At 44.6% G+C, this 18,877-nt stretch overlaps 1 protein-coding gene across 1 annotated transcript in view; it reads left to right on the forward strand.

The window, feature by feature from the left end:
• Positions 1–18,877, forward strand: part of MNAT1 (MNAT1 component of CDK activating kinase) — a 126,203-nt gene that overhangs the window by 29,480 nt on the left and 77,846 nt on the right. The window contains exons 2-5 of the mRNA XM_035104252.2: positions 2,092–2,244; positions 3,245–3,318; positions 8,604–8,707; positions 9,637–9,777. Of these exons, the coding sequence (XP_034960143.1) occupies positions 2,092–2,244; positions 3,245–3,318; positions 8,604–8,707; positions 9,637–9,777 (472 nt within the window). The remainder of the gene's footprint in view (positions 1–2,091; positions 2,245–3,244; positions 3,319–8,603; positions 8,708–9,636; positions 9,778–18,877) is intronic.

Below are 18,877 nucleotides of genomic sequence, written 5' to 3' on the forward strand. Positions count from 1 at the left end.
GATTCTATGATCTTTGTAAAGCAGAGCTGGTCTGCCAATGTGCCTGGTACCTGAAGCCAACTTCCCGTAGAGCACATCTTTGGATGCTAATGTCCAATATAAAAATAGTTTTTAGAAGGTGTGGTTAAGGAGTAGACACCTTAACTGCGATCCTAAGTTCAGATGATCCGCTGTGTTATGTGTTGGCTTAGCTCTCCTCCCACTCTGACCCATTAAGCCTGGAGAAAAGCCTAGTTGGGACAAGCTGTTCCCTCCTTGGCTGCCAACCTGCTTGCGTGGTCATGATAAACTCCATTCTGGCTTACCATGATGTGTTTAACCAAGCCAGTATTGTCTACACCAGGCATCCCCAAAATGCGGCCCTCCAGATGTTTTGGCCTACAACTCCCATGATCCCTAGCTAACAGGACCAGTGGTCGGGGAAGATGGGAATTGTAGTCTAAAACATCTGGAGGGCCGAAGTTTGGGGATGCCTGGTCTACACTGACTGTAGGCCTTTCTCAGTCCTAAATGCCATCCTTCCACCAACCCTTTTCCCCCTTTCCTTAAAAAAAAATAACCTGAAGTTTAGCAATGATTTGCAAACTGTGCAAAACCCCTTGGTTTTCATACGTTCGCCCTAAGCTCTTTGTGGAGATTTCCTTTGTAAAACAGGGATTTCTGACCTGCGCAGCATTGGTTATCTCATTTCACCCCTCAACCCCCAGGCCAAAGTGGCTGTTATTGTTGTTGCTGCCTTAGTTTGTAATAGCCTGAGTACATTTATTCACGTATTTCAAGAAGTTTTGCTTCCTTCTGAAAATCCAGTCCAACTCGCTTGTTCTGACCTTCATTTAAAACTAGTCGTTGTCGTTCATTTCCTAACCTTGTAGATCAGGGGTGAGGAGCGTTTTGTTATATGGTTGGGTCAGCCTTTGCGAAATCAGCCGCAAAATCTATGGCGCATAACAGCCTCTTATGGAAGAGGAGCTTGCCATCACTCCAGGGCAGCCTCACAGTCAATCACAATGTGGTCTGTGATTGTTTCTTTAGACTGCACACCCTCTTCCTTTATTAATTCATTTATTTAAACTACATTTAATTCCCACTTTTCTACACGTTGCACTCAGGGTGGCTGGCAAGGGTCAAGGGTCGGAGGAAGTAGTGATTCTGAAAACCAGTTGCTGGAAATCGCAGGAGGGGAGAGCTGCTCATGGTTTCCCAATGGAGCCTCTGCTTGACCACTGTGAGAACAGGATGCTGGACTAGACAGACCATTGGCTGGATCCACCAGGCTCTTACGTTCTTAATGATGTGTGGACAGCCCAATATAAATTGGACCACCATGACAATACTTAATGCACCAATGACATGTTGCAGAATTTGTTTTGTTTTATTAAATTAGTATTCTGCCCTATACCTGTAGATCTCAAGGTGGTTCAGAACAGACAATCGCAATATTAAAAAAAACAGAAAACACATAATTAAAAACTAAAAACAACCCAATAATCCCCCCCCTTCCATGACATATTTTAAAAGGGCATTGGATGTCCATCAGCCAAAGGCTAGGTTAAAGAGGAACATTTTCACCTGGCGCCTAATGAAGGCACCAGCCTAACCTCCCTGGGGACTCATTGCAGAAAAGGCTCGTTTTTGTGTTGCAGCCCTCTGGACCTCTCGAGGAGGAGGCACACGAAGGAGGGCCTCAGAAGATGATCTCAGGGCCCAAGTAGATTCATATGGAAAGAGGCGGGTCCTTGAGGTATTGCGGTCCTGAGCCATTTAAAGCTTTATAGGTCAAAACAAGCTCTTTGAGTTGGGTCTGGAAATGAATTGGTAGCCAGTGCAGTGTAATATGCTCAAACCATCTTGCCCCGGTGAGCAACTTGGCTGCTGAATTCTGCACTAGCTGAAGTTTTCAAACCATTTTCAGAATGCACCCTCAAAAAAGCCATCCTAAAGAGCAGGAAACAAATGCAAGAACCCTCAGCAGCAACTATGTGAGGCTGAAGTGGTATTTCTCCACCTTTCTTTCTTTCTTTCTTTCTTTCTTTCTTTTAAAAAAATAAATAGAGCACCAGTTTCTGCATTCAGCTGCTTTCTCTCTTTCAGCTGTGAAAGCTGCGTGGAGCTGCTGTTTGTCCGAGGGGCTGGGAACTGCCAAGAGTGTGACACCCCTTTGCGGAAGAGCAACTTCAGAGTGCAGCTCTTTGAGGACCCAGCTGTTGACAAGGAGGTGGAAATCCGGAAGAAGGTGTTGAAAATGTTAGTGTCCCAAAGCCCCAAATAAGGGAGGCCGCCTCCATTGCCCCGCCGGTCAAGGGCAGATTCCCTTTGGTTGTGCTTGTGGAAGGGTGTCTGTTTAAACTGTTTGCCGAGTTGATCTCCCGAGATACAAGCCGAATATAAGAAAGGCATCTTATGGTGGAGACAGACCAAATGGAGATTTTGATAGTTGCCAGTGATCTCATCACCTGCTTGTTTTAGAGAATATAGTTAAATTGCATGTATGGTCGATGACTGCATACAACGACCCTCTCAGTTCCTTAAAAGGGGCTGAGAACTTTTACCAAATAGGTTGGAAGATTTAAAAGCTGGATTGTCAACATTCAAACTTAGGGGAGCCACCAACGGCAATACTTAATTTACAGATATTTGTGTTTTAACAAGTGCTTATGAAACAGCTTTTAAAAATATAATAGACAACAGTTCTAACTGCATGGTTGGCCCTCCAGATGTTTGAGGTTACAATTCCCACCAGCTGGCAGCAGTCCAAAACATCTGGCAAAGGCTTCTCTAGCTTATCTTACACTCAAAATCACAGCCCGGCCTTGGCTGGGGAGGGCGGGGTATAAATGAAAATTTATTATTATTAATTATTATTATTATTTGTCTTAGTGGTGCTATAATGCCCTTCGGATCTCAATCCTTGCTGTGCTTCAGGAAAAATATTTTCACTAGCTTCTAAACTGGCTGTGTTCTGTGTCTACAGTCAGAGTCACTTTATCTCTGAATCACCTGGGAATCACAGGTAGGGAGAGTGCTTTCGCACTCAGGTCCTGCTTGCAGGCTTCCCATGTGTCTCGCATGTGACTGGCCACTGCGAGAACAGGATGCTGGACTGACTGGACCTTGCTCAAGAGCTCAGTTCAAATGCACCCAGGGTGCTTGGACCCTCAGGAAGAATGGTGAAGCATCAGGCGTTGTCATCTTGGCTCGATTGCATGCAAGCACAACGCTTATTTTATTCCCTCTTCTCTCACAGATACAACAAAAGAGAGGATGACTTCCGCAGTCTAACGGAGTATAATGATTTCCTAGAAGAAGTTGAAGAAATTGGTAAGTCCTATTGCATGCATATTTGGTGCGTGGTGTGCTTTCGTCTCTCGCAGGCCCCGCAGAATATTAAAGCTGAATCTCTTTCATCGGGTCTCTATCTTGGTACCCAATAGTTATCTAATGGCTTTCTCCTTACATTTTTAATCGGGAACTCTTCAACTGGGCCGCCGTGTCTTGTCTCTTATCTGTCAGGGTTGCAAGGAGTCGGTGGGAGACGCAGGGAGCAAATTCGCCCAAAGAAGAAAACGCTTTGTCAAGGCACTAGGGATGTTGGAGAAATGGAGAGGGTGGGGAGATCAAATAAAAAAGAAAGGGGGGATTCTTAATCTGTGCTTCCATTGGCTTTATTTACTGTGACACAAGCCATATGGCCCCTTTTTCATCCTCTCACTTCTTCAAGTACAGTAGCTTGGAGCGCTTTGAAGCATTTGACCTTGCATACCACTTTGGGAACGGTTTTTTATGGTGCTAATGTAGAGCGAGGGAGGCCCGGATCTCTCTCTCTCTCTCTCTCTGCTTGGATTTCAGGTCTGCAGATGCCATTGCCCGAGGGCTCTCTAGCTTTTGTGGGGAGCTCATACTTCTTTGGGGGTGGGGTGGGGTAGGGCAAGAGAGTGGCAGCTGAGTTGAAAATGTTGGCGAGGAAAGAGAAATCAGCCACCCCAGAGGGTTGCTGGGCAGAATTGTAGAGTTGGAAGGGGCCCCAAGGATCAAATACTCTAACCCTCCGCATTGCAGGAACCTTTTGCTCAAGGTGGGACTCGAACCAACAACCCTGAGATTAAGAGTCTCATGCTCTACCAATTGAGCTATCCAAGGATACAGTTACATAATGCAGGAGTGGACAATAGTGGCTGCTTCCAGATGGTGGAGCTCCCTTCTGAAGGAGGCTTGACTGATGTCCCTTCTGCTTTTCTTTCATCCCCTTTTGCTGTGCTTTTAAATTATTTTAGAGGTTTTTTTATTTAGTACTACTTTTAGTATGGTAACTTTTTTATTTAATATTGATAATTGATGGGTTTTTTTATTTGATTTATCTGTTTTTAATTTATGTCATGAGCCTCCTTGTGTCCTGCATTGGAGAAACGTGGGGTTGCAAACAAACAAACAAACACAAATAGACCCAGGGTTTGAAATGGAATTTCCATTGCACAGAAAATGAGAACAGACAGGAGTGTTCCTTATAATGCATTTATTTATGTAGACCCATCCATGTGTCTGGTGCGTTACTTTTGCTTTATGTCCCAGGGTCAGTGATTTAGGTGTTTTTTTAAAAAAACATTTTTGAATTGATTCCCCACTATGCAGATTAGACTAATTTGCATGTAATTTGCAACAGAAAATTGTCAGATTGCATTGGAATTCCCCCCTGATGTCCTAGGGAGTGAATTAATTTAATTTGTTTATTCTAACGTTAAGAACTGTTCAGTGGTGGAACAGACAGAAAGTGCTGGACTGTCCTTCACTGGAGGTTTCTAAACAGTAGGTGGATGGCCATCTTTTGGGGATTCTTTAGCTGTGATTCCTCCATTGCAAGGGGGTTAGACTAGATGACCCTAGGGTCCTTTCCAGCTCTACAATTATATGATTCTACTTGTATTTTGTGGGCTGCCAAGCTTGTCCCTTGCTGTATTTATAATTGGCACCTGTTCATTGTTACTAATGAACTCACGAAATGGAAAATTTTCTATGGAAAAATAAAGCAGTGGAAAGTTTTCTGTCCCACATCTCTACCGAGTGTTAAAACCTTTTTGTTCCAAGGAGCATTAAAGGATTAGCTTTATTAAACTGTGTGTTTGCTTCATTGGCTTACCCTGGGCTGTGTGTGTCCCCCCCTTGCTTTTTTATTATTATTTATTGGTTCATTGTACTTTTTTGTTGGTTTCCTCTGCTTTTAATGTCAAAAGATTCAGAATAAAAATGTTGTAAAATAAAAATATGCCTGGAAAAGATGTAGCCAGCTTTTCATTTAGGGGAAAACTCCCTAGTGGCTGAGCATATTGTACAATCGTGCCAGCCTTGATAGTGGTAGGAAACTATATCATTAAAGTAGTCAAGGTGACTTGGGCATTACAAAGTGTTACTAGTGCTGCCAGAGTAGTTATTGCCCATTATTGGAAGTAGGGCTGGCGACACCTCGTCCAACACCGGTTTGCAGACCGCATTGTGAGAACCATTTCAAAATGATTGAGCTGGCAATGTATTGCGAAGCACAGCCATCAAAACTCCAGGAAGCGATAGAGCTGCGAGTCCTCTGGCGGCTGGATGCCTGCCTTCCCTTTTGGCTACCTTTCCCCTCTGATGGTGGGACAGTCCCATTCCCAGTCTCGGTGGCTCCCTGTAACCGCGGAGTCTCTACTCGAGGCAGGAATCGCAGCTGGGTAGCTCCTTCCTTCTCCCTCTCTCTGTCTAGGGAGGAGTAGAAGGAGCTCACGACAAGATCTAGCAACCAAATTTACAGGAATACAATCAAGTTAGTAGCAAAAAGCCAATGCACCTTCAAAACTGTCTTGACGCCAGCAACAGCCTCACCCTGGTGGCCTGTAAGTATCTTTGGACAGCAGAAGCCGCCTTTGCAGTTGGAGTCAGTCCAAATCCTACCCTCCCAAGCCAGACAAAACAGGGGGCAGGTCTTGTAGGACTCACTGCCCATTGATGGGCTCCCAATTTTCGCCAGCCCCAGCCAGCATGGGCAATAATCAGCGATGCTGGAGTCCAGCAACATCTAGAGGGCCACAGGTTCCCAGACCCTGTTTTTAGGGCCACGTGGAGTGTGTTGGTCCCTTGTGTCACCTGACAACTTGTGAGTCTGTAAGCTGCAGGTACCTTGGATAGAAGCCCAGTGGCTCCTTCTTCTGGCGAGGTGACCCAGACAGTGAGGTTTTGTGGAACTGGGTGCCCAAGTCTTAAATTTGAGGCCTTCCTTGGCTGCAGTAGCAGGTTGAAAAATCAGTGCAGCTCAGAAATATAGTAATGTAGGAAGTTGCCTTATACAGTACTGAATCAGACCACTGGTCCATCAACCGGTAGCTTAGTGGGTTCCCCCCCAATTATATTTTATTAAGTTTTAATATTTTAAACATATACAGTCAAAACACAGATTCGTCTTCTCTCTCATTTTTTGTTGGCTTCACGCTCCTTTTTCCATGGAGCTGTTGTTTCTCCCCTTCTGCTGCACCCTATCTTCTATCTATCCAATCATAACCATGACAATCTAGCTTAGTATTGTCCACACTGACTGGCAGCCACTCTCTAGAGTTTCAGGCAAGGTTCTCTCCAAGTCCTGGCTGGAGATGCAGGGCTTTAGCCAGATGTTCTACCACTGAGCTTGTGGCCCTGAGCTATGGCATAGTAGTTCACCTGCAGTTCTAGCATCACGCCACTCCCCTCCCTTTTTGGATAGTGGCTTGGAAAATGCTTCTTCCTTTCCATTCAGAGCATTTTTCTTTCTCCGCGGAAGAAAGTCTGGCTTTTCAGAAGTGGGATTGCTATTCAAAGAGCAGTAAACCTTTTGGGCTTCAGAAACAATGGGCTTTTTGTATTATATTTTGACAGATGTCTAAAGCCCAGCCAATAAGAGATGGACCAGGAGATAAAGAGTGGCTGCACACTAGTCTATTTTCCTTTTTGCTCTCCCGGCCCCTGTGGGCACGTTCTTGTTTGGAAACGTACAGTATGCTTCTGTCTGAATGCAAAAAAGAGGCTTCTTTTAAATCCCTGCAAAACAGCCACCTGTTCATAAGTACGTAAGTGGAGCAGCCCTGTAGGTGGATCAGGCCAGAGAGGCTCATTTAGTCCAGCTTCCTTTTCTCGCAATGGCTAACAAGGTGCCTCTTCTGGAAAGCCCACTTACATATTGCACTTGGGTGCAATAGTCTAATCTCACTTATTTCACCTGAGTTCAATAGTCCAATCTCACTTGTGAACCCCAGCGACTGGTATCCAAAGTTTTTCCTGCAATATAACAAGGCTTGGCTTAGTTTTTATTTCTTAAAAATGCTTTTTTGGGGCCCTAATGCCACATTCCCTCTTGAGCAGCTGTCTGGGTGTGTGTGTGTGTCATGCTAATGGTGGGTTAGGGTTAGGGTGACACCTAACTGTTGTATACTAGGCTACATTCCAGCTTGAGGTTCCCCAGCCCTGATTTATGTCCCTCCCCCAAAAAAACCCTGCGTAGAAGCTGAGGCCGGCAATGTGTACTCCTAGCTTGGAAAAGAAAATATAAACCCCATTTGAAATAGGAAGAACCCATTTTTTTTATAGGACCAATCATACACAAATGCTGGCAGTCTTATATCCCATTTCATACATAAATGCAAGTGTTGCATTGCTGCCAAGTTTTCCCTTTTCTCGCGAGGAAGCCTATTCAGCATAAGGGAAAATCCCTTAAAATAAGGGATAACTTGGCAGCTACCGTATGAAGTGTTTCCTGTCTGTTTCCAGCCAATGGCTCTGAATGCTAGCCAGTGGTATCCTGTGAACAATCAAACAGGAAAATCCCAAGCACTCCCGCCCTCGCCCCTCCATTAGTACTAAGCTGCTGAGCTGTTGGCTGCCCAGTCCTTCTTTGACATCAGAGTAGCTAAGCCAATGAGGCCAAGGGTGCTAGGGCAGAGAAGAATGCACAGGTCACGAGGCACATAGGGTCAATGTGGGAGGTTTGATGACCTGGCTTATGGTCTGTGGACAAGCTTGTTAAAAACCTGAATATGCCAGTTAGGAACTGAAGATGAAAGCTTGTCTGTTGCCTTCCTATTTGCTAAAGAAAATCAGTGCAGTTCAAAAGGTTTGCTGCTCTGCTTAATGCAGATATCAAACGTTGCATTTGAATTTGTGTCGCTCGCGCTCAAATCCCTTTGTGCTTGCCTTTTTGTGAACAATTGTCTCGCAACCAGGATAAACTAGAAAATTAAATACATCTATGGTGTATAATCAGTGCTTTTTTCTAAAAAAATGTTTAGGGGTACTCTCATTTTCCTACTCACATTGAAATACTGCTCCTCAATGTGGCCAAACTTAGATTCACAAAATGTTTAGGGGTATGCGTACCCCTGCGTCCCGCCAGAAAAAAGCACTATGTATAATTATGCATGAGGCATGTTGTTACTTAAATCTTTACAATTTATGAGGTGCGGGGGAATAGTTGCAGAAATTAAGATTTCTGATGATAGAAACTGAGTCTTAATTTTAAGGTGGGAATATATTTTTAGAAAACATTGTCCTTGAGTAAGAGTAATGATTTGCTTCTTTTCTTCCCGCTGCTAATTTATAAAACATTGATCTAGTGTTCAACCTAACCAACAACATTGATGTAGAAAACACAAGAAAGAAGATGGAGATGTATCAGAAAGAAAACAAGGAAGTCATTCAGAAAAATAAGATCAAACTGGTAAGTTGCTTAGGGTTGGCTTTTTTTTGTTTTGTTTACAGTTCTTCTTTGGATTATTTGCCAAAAGAAACAATGGAATTTTTTAAATAAAAAAAAGCCCTAGTTCTGTCTAGTATCTAAAATAGTAGAGAAAGCCTTAGTCTGCTATAGACAGTCTTCTGAATGGGTAAAGTAGTGGCTTAAAGAAAGCAAGCTAAGTTTGAACAAATTTAAGGCATGTTCTTTGGGCTGGAGAACAAAAACAAAAACTATATGCAGTGGTTTTTTTTAAATTTTATATGTAGCATTCTGAGTCTGTCTTGTAATTAGAGCAAACACACAGGGAAGCTGAGCTGGCACCCATATTCAGAATGAGTAAGGAGACATGCGAGGGAGTTGTGCTTTAGTACCTGTTGCTGTTTTGCAAGTCTGAAGCTTAGCCCACACATCATTCTAAACATACTGAGGAAGGAGACAGCAATTCCTTGGCTGCTTTAGAGTATTTGAGACTCAGCTTAGTTCTGAGTTATTTTGTGTGCGTGCGTGACCGACCTCTGTCACTTCAAATTGCAAGTGGGTGATGGAGGGGACCCAGCGAATTCTACTCAAAAAATAATTTTTAAAACCCCTTTACATAGAAAACTAGCATCTCAGGCTGGATTCTCCCCCCTGGATATGCTAGCTTCCTATCTGGAGGCAAACCTTTTTGCTTGTTTGTGTTGAGTTGCATTCCATCACGTTGCCCGCCCTGCAAGGGTGGTCTGAAGTGGTACAGCCTAGGCACAAGTTCGCCACCTCTGGAGAACGAGCCTTTGTGATGTTCTGAAACCTCGCAATGGCTCAGTCAGAGGCTTGCTCTTCCCCTTTGTTTTTCTGCTGCGATGGTCCTTGTTGAGATACCCTTCTCTTAGGCTTCACCTCCCAAGTGCTCACTGTTTTCTCTCTCTTAGTCCCGAGAGCAAGAGGAGCTGGAAGAGGCTCTGGAGGTTGAGCGGCAGGAAAGCGAGATCAGGCGGCTTCTTATACAAAAGGAGGGGCAAATGCAACAGATGCTGAAGAGGAAGAACAAGCAGGACCTTCTCGATAAGCTGGTAGGTGATGAAGCACCCAGAAGGGCATCTCAATTACTTAATACGGAAATGGGCAGGTTCTCTCTCTCTCTCTGTTTGTCTGGCTTATTCCCATATCATGCCACCAAAGACCAATGACCTTCTCTTAAGTACCCACTCCCAGAAAGGTGATATTCCCACACTAGGCTACTTAGAGTTGCTGGGGAAACTCGGCTAGATGGGCAGGGAATAAATAATTACATCATCATCATCATCGCCATGCTTTGTTCAGTCACTTTTTGATGGGACATCCACATAACCACCAAAGCCCAATGATCATAGAATCCTAGAGTTGGAAGAGACCACAAGGGCCATCCAGTCCAACCCCCTGCCAAGCAGGAAACACCATCAAAGCATTCTTGACATATGCCTGTCAAGCCTCTGCTTAAAGACCTCCAAAGAAGGAGACTCCACCACACTCCTTGGCAGCAAATTCCACTGTCGAACAGCTCTTACTGTCAGGAAGTTCTTCCTAATGTTTAGGTGGAATCTTCTTTCTTGAAGTTTGAATCCATTGTTCCGTGTCCGCTTCTCTGGAGCAGCAGAAAACAACCTTTCACCCTCCTCCATATGACATCCTTTCATATATTTGAACATGGCTATCATATCACCCCTTAACCTTCTCTTCTCCAGGCTAAACATACCCAGCTCCCTAAGCCGTTCCTCATAAGGCATCGTTTCCAGGCCTTTGACCATTTTGGTTGCCCTCTTCTGGACAGGTTCCAGCTTGTCAGGATCCTTCTTGAACTGTGATGATGATTCTGCATTTTCCCTGAGGATCTGCCTTTTCGCAGACTGCAGCAACTCTTGATTTTTTCTCTTCTTCCCCAGAAGAATGGGTTGCACAGACCATAGCACACAGCAGAACTGCAACACCCCAGATATTGTGGGAAGTTGATTGCAATTCCTTTTGCAGCTTGCAATGGAAGAGCGGCGATTAGATTGCATTAGGAGCTACCCACCTGGCAGTGGCTCTTTTTTTTCAGTTTGTACACACAGTTTGTCTCGGTGCATAGGCTTTGTATCCCACCCTTCTTCCCAAGGAATTCAGAGTGACGCATGTCTCCTTGTGTTTTATTCCTCGCAGCAATCCTGCGATGTAGGTTAGGCAGAGCACAGACGTCGCTCAGCAAGTCTCACCACTGATGGGGGTTTGAACCCCAGCCTTTCTGGTCCACGTCCCATACAGTAACCAATTATCCCACACTGGCTCAGTGGGCTGGAGCAGGAGAATGACCGATTTATTTTGGAGACTGGCTCTTTTTCTGTCTTTCACCCCCTGCCTCCAGAAGAGATTTTCCATCAGTCTGTCAGTACAAGACTGGTCATCGGGCTATGTCAGATCTCTTTAAAAATACACCTTGGCTACTCTGTTGGCACCATGGCCCAACCTGAATTTTCATTTTAGTCACATGGTTCCTCCATTGCACCCCATAATGTTCACTTCCCGCTTCTCCTCTCCTCTGGGTCTCTTGTTACGAGCACACCAGCTGGATTTCACTTTCTTCCTGTCTTGCAACCCCCCCCCAAAAAACCCCCAACAACACTTTTTATTGTTTTGCTTTAATAGTCCTATCCAATTGTTGATGTGTTTTTATTTCTGTTCTGTTTCCGTTCTTCCTTTGGGCTGAGCACCTGAACTCCTTATCTGACCCTGAGGGATAGCCACTGAAACGAGAAGGGGATTTAGTGTCAGGTGATTTAAGAGGTGGTTTTATTGAGCGGGGGGGATATACCCAGGGAGAACCTCACTTGGGAGCAAGGGGGCATGTGGATATTTTTTTTATTTTTTAAAGGGGAGGTATTGTATTTTTAAATTATTCTTAGATGTTAGATGTTTCGGCATGCTCCCCTTCTTGGATGTTGACAGAAAAAGGAAATCCTGTGTAGCCTTTGACCTTGCAGGCAGCAGAACAGTATAATGTTTTAAAGACCTTGCAACCTGCTCAGGGTCTGGCTGCTTTCCCTCCTTCCCTTTTTCTTTTCTTAAGTCTATAGTCTCTGTCACTTCCCCTGTAGTATCCAAGTGGGTATTAAGCGTATGGATGCACTTAGAGCCAAACAGGTGGGTTAGAGGACAAGGCAGGAACACACTACATGCCTTATGCAGAGTCACACCATTCGTCCATTTGGCTTAGTTGTGTCTACACTGACTGGCAGCTGCTCTCCAGGTATTCTTTTTAAACATTTTAAAAATTCATTTTCACTTTTAACATTTATCATCATCATCATACATAAATCATGATCATTTTACAAAAAGTATTCTCAGAATCCCGGAACTTCCCTCCACCCTTCCATGGTTTCCCCAGATACTCTTTTTTCAATCTCTGTTATATCATAGTCTCCATATTTTCTTAAAACTCAATTCCCCCCCCCTCTTTCTTCCCAATGTCGCAACAAATGAAACTGATTTGTAAACATGTTATGAGAGACATTGCATATATTTCTGTAACTCAAGAGAACCTTTAATAATAATAAAAAACTCAATTTTTATTATAGTTCTCGCTTCATTGCAAGTGTTTTCACAATCCTGCCAATGTTTTCAATTGTTTCCAGTGCTCTTTCAATTAACTTAGAAAATTTCCCCATTCTTTGTTAAAATTGTCCTCTTGTTCTCTGGTTTTCCCGGTCATTTTCACCAACTCGGCTTAGTCCATCATCTTTATCTGCCATTCTTCTTTTGTAGGTAGATTGTCCTCCTTCCTTCTTTGGGCAAGTAGCATCTGCGCAGCTGTTGTGAATAGTCTCTTCTGATCCATAGGTATTTCTGGACCTAAAATTCCTAGTAAGAAAGCTTCAGGTTTTTTTTTCTTTACAAAGATAACTCTCCAAGTTTCAGGCAGGAGTCTTTCCCCAGCTCTGCTTGATGATGCCAGAGGTTACTATGGAACTATGTTCCTGTTCACTTGGCAGGGACTTAGGAAATTGCCTTACCACTGGTCCATCTAGTTCAGCATTGCCAACACTGGCTGGCAGCAGTTTTCCAGGGTTTGAGGCAGGGGATATTATTCCCAGCCCTTCCTGGAGATGCCGGGGATTGAACTTGGGGACCTTCTGCATGCAAAGCAGATGCTCTTGCCACTAAGCTGCTGCATTTTCTGCTCATCTTGCAGGAAAGTATTGGGGAGGTCTAAGCAAACCTCTCTCTCTCTACTCAAAACTGCAAGGTTTCAAAGAGTGTATATGCACGGTGCTAAGTACCTCTGGCAGCAGAGAGCAGCCTGGAACTCTTAAGCCCACAGTTGTTTGGCCTAGGAATGCTGGCCTGGCATTTTCTTCCTTACAGCCACCCCCAAAAGAGTAGAAGGAATTGGACTCAGAGGGCACGATCACATACATTTTGAGAGCCAAATCTCGAGCAATAGCATCCTGTAAGCTAGGAATAGCCAATGTGGGGCCCTCCAGACATTTTGGACTACAACTGCCATCATCATTGACCTTTGCTGGCTGATGGGGGTTGTAGTACAGCCGCATCTCAATGGTATCACATTTGCCGCCCCCGTTTTAAGCTATGAGACAGGCCATTTTCCTTTGCAGCTAAAAGAATCTGGGTGGGCTAAGGGGGAATTTGCCTCTGAGCCTAGTCTCTCTCTCTTTGGGGTTCTCCTCCACCTTCTTCTCCTTCTCCTCCTTTTTTTTAAAAAAAAAGCCTTAAAGGTCCCAAGAGAGGGTCTTGAAGGACAGACTCCCCCCCCCCAAACCAATGAAACTTCGTTGTGTGTAAAATATTTCCAAAGCAGCCTCTGGTTAAAACGCAAAGCAGCAAGCATCAGCGGACCAGGACATTCCAAAGCCTAACAACAAAGCTGCTGAAATAATACTTTTGAATGGTGTGTTGTGGCAATAAGCAAAATCAAGCCGGACTCCAGGGCTGGCCGAAACCTGCAGCTATTGAAGAAAACTGCAGCTGCGATGCTCAGTACCTTCCCCCCTTTTGTAGTGTCTGAGATAATTTGCCCATAGCTTGACTTCGGGAGTTTCTGCAGTTCCCCTCCTCCACCGCAACCCCCCCCCCCAATAATCATTGGTTGCAATTGACTGGACATGAGAGCCCAAGTAAATTCAACATGATGGAAAGTAAACAACCAATATTACCTAACGCAGAAAAGAGGAATAGATGAAAATTCAGCAGCACAAAAATCCAGCGAAGAGAAAATCCACACCAAATGAGCCAGTGTGGTGTAATGGTTAGATCACCGGACTAGGACCTGGGAGAGCAGGGTTCAAATCCCTACTCAGCCATGAAGTTCACTGGATGACCTTGGACTGGTCACCCTCTCTTAGCCTAACCTACCTCATAGGGTTGTTGTGAGGATGAAATGGGGAGGAGGAGAACAGGATGAATTTTAACAAGGAGAAATGTAAAGTACTGTACTACACTTGGGCAAAAAAAATATGAAAGGCACAAATACAGGATGGGAGATACATGGCTTGGGAGCAGTACATGTGAAAAGGATCTAGGAGTCTTGGTAGACCACAAACTTGACATGAGTCAACAGTGTGATGCAGTAGCTAAAAAAGCCAATGCAATTCTGGGCTGCATCAATAGGAGTATAGCATCTAGATCAAGGGAAGTAATAGTACCACTGTATTCTGCTCTGGTCAGACCTCACCTGGAGTACTGTGTCCAGTTCTGGGCACCACAGTTCAAGAAGGATACTGACAAGCTGGAACGTGTCCAGAGGAGGGCAACCAAAATGGTCAAAGGCCTGGAAACGATGCCTTATGAGGAATAAAAGGATGTCATATAGAGGAGGGAGATAGGTTGTTTTCTGCTGCTCCAGAGAAGCGGACACGGAGCAATGGATTCAAACTACAAGAAAGAAGATGCCACCTAACCATTAGGAAGAACTTCCTGACAGTAAGAGCTGTTCGACAGTGGAATTTGCTGCCAAGAAGTGTGGTGGAGTCCCCTTCTTTGGAGGTCTTTAAACAGAGGCTTGACAGGCATATGTCAAGAATGCTTTGATGGTGTTTCCTGCTTGGCAGGGGGTTGGACTGGATGGCCCTTGTGGTCTCTTCCAACTCTATGATTCTATGAGAGCCACCTTACACCAGAGCTTCCCAAACTTTTCATGTCGCTCACACACTTTTTAGACATGCACCATTTCACGACACAGTAAATCGGTTTTACTAGTAAACTGGAGGTTAAACTAACCCCTTTCCAGCCCCGGGAAGCGCGGGGAACGTTTGCATGACACACGTGCACACTGCAGCCAGCGCATGATTGTGTCGCGACACACAGTTTGGAAAGCTCTGATCTACACCACCTTGAAATCCACAGAAGATAAAGGTGGCATACAAATTAAAATAATTAACTAACCAACCAACCACAGTCTTTGCTGGTATTCCAGTGGTTTGCAGAAAAGGGGCCATATGGTCCTTACTTGATTGGGAGTTCCGTAATTTAGGTTGAGATGCAGCAATTGTTCCAAAGTCACCCATTGAGCTTCATGGCTGAATGGGGATTTGAATTCAGTTGTCCCCAATTGCAGTGTGACCCTCTAATCCAGGCACCCCCAAACTGCGGCCCTCCAGATGTTTTGGCCTACAACTCCCATGATCCCTAGGTAACAGGACCAGTGGTCAGGGATGATGGGGATTGTAGTCTAAAACATCTGGAGGGCCGAAGTTTGGGGATGCCTGCTCTAATCATTACACATGGTCAGTAGGCAAGACGTCTCCCCCTGTACATGGGGAAACATGATGCAAAGCCCTATGTCTTTATCTCAAGTGGCAGGGGAGAAATACATGGAGGAGGCAAGCTGTAAGGTAGACATAGTCTGAAGTTCTTAACAGCTCCAGTACTAACAGTTTATTTCTTTTAATGGCTGGAGTGGGGGGGGGGAGGGTTATACTGAGTCACCAAAGTGTTTCCAACTCAGCTTTAAATGCTCTTTTAATTTATACGGGGTGGACATTGTTTTCTTACACAGCAGTTGGTTTTACTGGAAATCCATTTTGCCAGATGGCTTGCAAAAAAAGAGAGCAGTTATAAATAATCTTTATAACATGACCAAAATAGGTAACTTAATGACATTTGTGCACACATTGCTACTAAACATATCTAAATATGTTGTTAACGACTGAAAGGTAACGCGAAGGGCAGGGTGGAAAGAAGGTTCTTGTTTGTGTTTCTTTCCACCCGAAAGGGAATATTCACAACCTCCTTTGTGAATTCTCAATTAATTTTTTTCCTTAAAAGAAAAAAAATATCTCAGTTTGTATTGGTGGTGAGAACCTTGTGCCTTATGGAGTGCAGGCTGTCATTCTGATGGGATAGAGCTTAAGTAGTTCTGAATCTATAAACAAGCCCTCTGCATTCCTGATAGCAACCCTCTTATAGTCTCCTCCCCCAATTTCAGCCCGGACATGGAGGTTCAGTCTTGTAGTGAAATTCCCTCACTGCAAGAAGTGAAGTTACAGGGAACCAGGTAGAGGGCCTTCTCGGTAGTGGCGCCCTCCCTGTGGAATGCCCTCCCATCAGATGTCAAGCAGATACACAACTACCTGACTTTTAGAAGACACCTGAAGGCAGCCCTGTTTAGGGAAGCTTTTAATATTTGATGAATTATAGTACTTTAATATTTTGCTGGAAGCTGAACAGAGAGGCTGGGGCAACCCAGTTTGATGAGCGGCATATAAATAATAAAGTTACAGGTAGGTAGCCGTGTTGGTCTGAGTCAAAGCAAAATAAAAAAATTCCTTCAGTAGCACCTTAAAGACCAACTAAGTTTTTATTTTGGTATGAGCTTTCGTGTGCATGCACGAACCAAATAAGAACATACCAAAATAAGAACTTAGTTGGTCTTTAAGGTGCTACTGAAGGAATTTTTTTATTTTGTTATATAAATAATAAAGTTATTGTTGGTTATTATTAGCGTCCGTCTCTGTATGACTTCCTTGCATTATACAGAAATTGCCCACGTGCTTTTTGGGTCTCTCTTTGTGACTGTATGATCTGGAAATTTCCCCTTTCAGTTCATAAACTGTGTTTTTAAATTCCCAGGATCGCCCTAGTGGGTTTGGGTCCCTTTTCATTGCAGAGGTAGACAACGTGGTGCCTTATTATTATTATTATTATTATTATTATTATTATTATTATCATCATCATCATCATCATCAAAATATTAAACCAGAAAATACATGACCAAAATAAAAACAACCCAATAGACCCCCCCAACCCCACCCCCCCTACATTTTAAAAGGGCATAGGATGTCAACCAAAAAAACAAAAGGCCTGGTTAAAAAAATAATGTTTTTGTCTGGCGCCCAAAGGTGTATAATGAAGGAGCCAGGCGAACTTCCCTGGGGAGAGTATTCCACAGATAGGGAGCCAATGCAGAGAAGGCCCGTTCTTGTGCTGCCACCCCCTGGACCTCTCGAGGATGGACCACTCTGAGGGCCTCAGAAGATGATCTCGGGGTCCGGGTAGGTTCATATGGGAAGAGGCGGTCCTTGAGGTATTGCGGCCCTGAGCCGTTTAAGGCTTTATAGGTCAAAACCAGCACTGTGAATTGGGCCTAATTGGTAACCAGTGGAGTTGGACCAGGATCGGTGTAATATGCTCAAACCGTCTTTTTCCGGTGAGCAACCGGGCCACTGAATTCTGCACCAGCTGAAATTTCCGAACTGTCTTCAGAGGCAACCCTACGCATAATGCATTGCAGTAATCTAACCCTGAGGTTACCAGAGCACAGACAACAGGAGTTAGGCTATCCCTGTCCAGATAGGGGCATAGCTGGGCTACCAGCTGAAGGTGATGGAAGGCACTCTGGGCCACTGAGGCCACCTGAGCCTTGAGTGACAGCAACGGATCCTGGTGTACCCCCAAGCTGCGACCTGCTCCTTCAAAGGAAGTATAACCCCATCAAGAGCAGGCAATCTCTCACCTATCTGGTCTAGGGAACCGCCCACTAACAGTGCCTCAGTCTTATCTGGATTGAGCTTCCGTTTGTTGGCTCTCATCCAGTCCATTACCAAGGCAAGACACTGGTCCAGCACTTCCACTGCCTCACCTGCAGATGTAAAGGAGAAATAGAGCTGAGTGTCATCAGCATACGGCTGACAGCGTACTCCAAACCTCTGGATAAACCCACCCAGCGGTTTCATGTAGATGTTAAACAACATAGGGGATAGGATTGAGCCCTGCGGAACCCCACATCGAAGGTTCCATGGGGCTGGAAAGCTTTCCCCAAGCAACACCATCTGGGAACGACCATCCAAGTAGGACTGGAACCACGTAAAGCGGCACCACCTAACCCCTAGTTTGGACAGTCGCTCTAGAAGAATACCATGGTTGATGGTATCGAAAGCCGTTGAGAGGTCGAGAAGAATTAACAGGGACATGTTTCCCATGTCTCTCTCTCTTGACAGAGGTCATCATACCGGGTGACCAAAGCAGTTTCTGTGCCAAAACTGGGCCAATCCAGCCCCTAGATGTCGCTGGACTATAACCCCCATAATCACCGGCCAATGGCCATGCTGCTGGGGGTTGATGGGAGCCTTGCCGCATCTGGAGAGTGGTCTGCTTGCTACTCCTGCTTAACAGCACTCTAGCCTTGGCGATGGCCAGTCCTGTCTCCTCTCCCATGCCTCCTTGCCTGGCTATTTCTGCCTCTGTACGCTGTAGAGAACAGAAGCGGAAGGATCTCCAGGGTCATTTTAAGTTTGATGATTCAATTGTTCTGTGAAATAATATTGGGAGATGGCAGCTGAGAGCTTGAAGAGTAGATGGTGTTTATATATACACATTTACTCACATGTCAAACGAGAGGTTTGGAACAAGGCTTGATTGGCAGGTAAGCTCCGGACTGGGGGGGAAAAAAATACTGCTGCTTCACGCAGTGCACTGTTTATTTCTTTAACATATTTACTCAGTCGTGGCTTTCAGAGGGGTTTACAAAGTGACATTAAAATAAAACAAAGAGAGAATTGAGCGGCAGTTTAGGATATCCAGCAAAAAATATAGGCAGAACTAAAGAGCTTTGGAAACCAAATTTTCGCCTGGTGCTGAAAATAAAAACAATGCCAGGAGAATCTCCCTGAGAATGGAGTTCTACAATCTGTGGGGCCACCACTG

This window comes from Zootoca vivipara, chromosome 1 (genome assembly GCF_963506605.1).
Source record: "Zootoca vivipara chromosome 1, rZooViv1.1, whole genome shotgun sequence".
Lineage (NCBI taxonomy): Eukaryota > Metazoa > Chordata > Lepidosauria > Squamata > Lacertidae > Zootoca > Zootoca vivipara.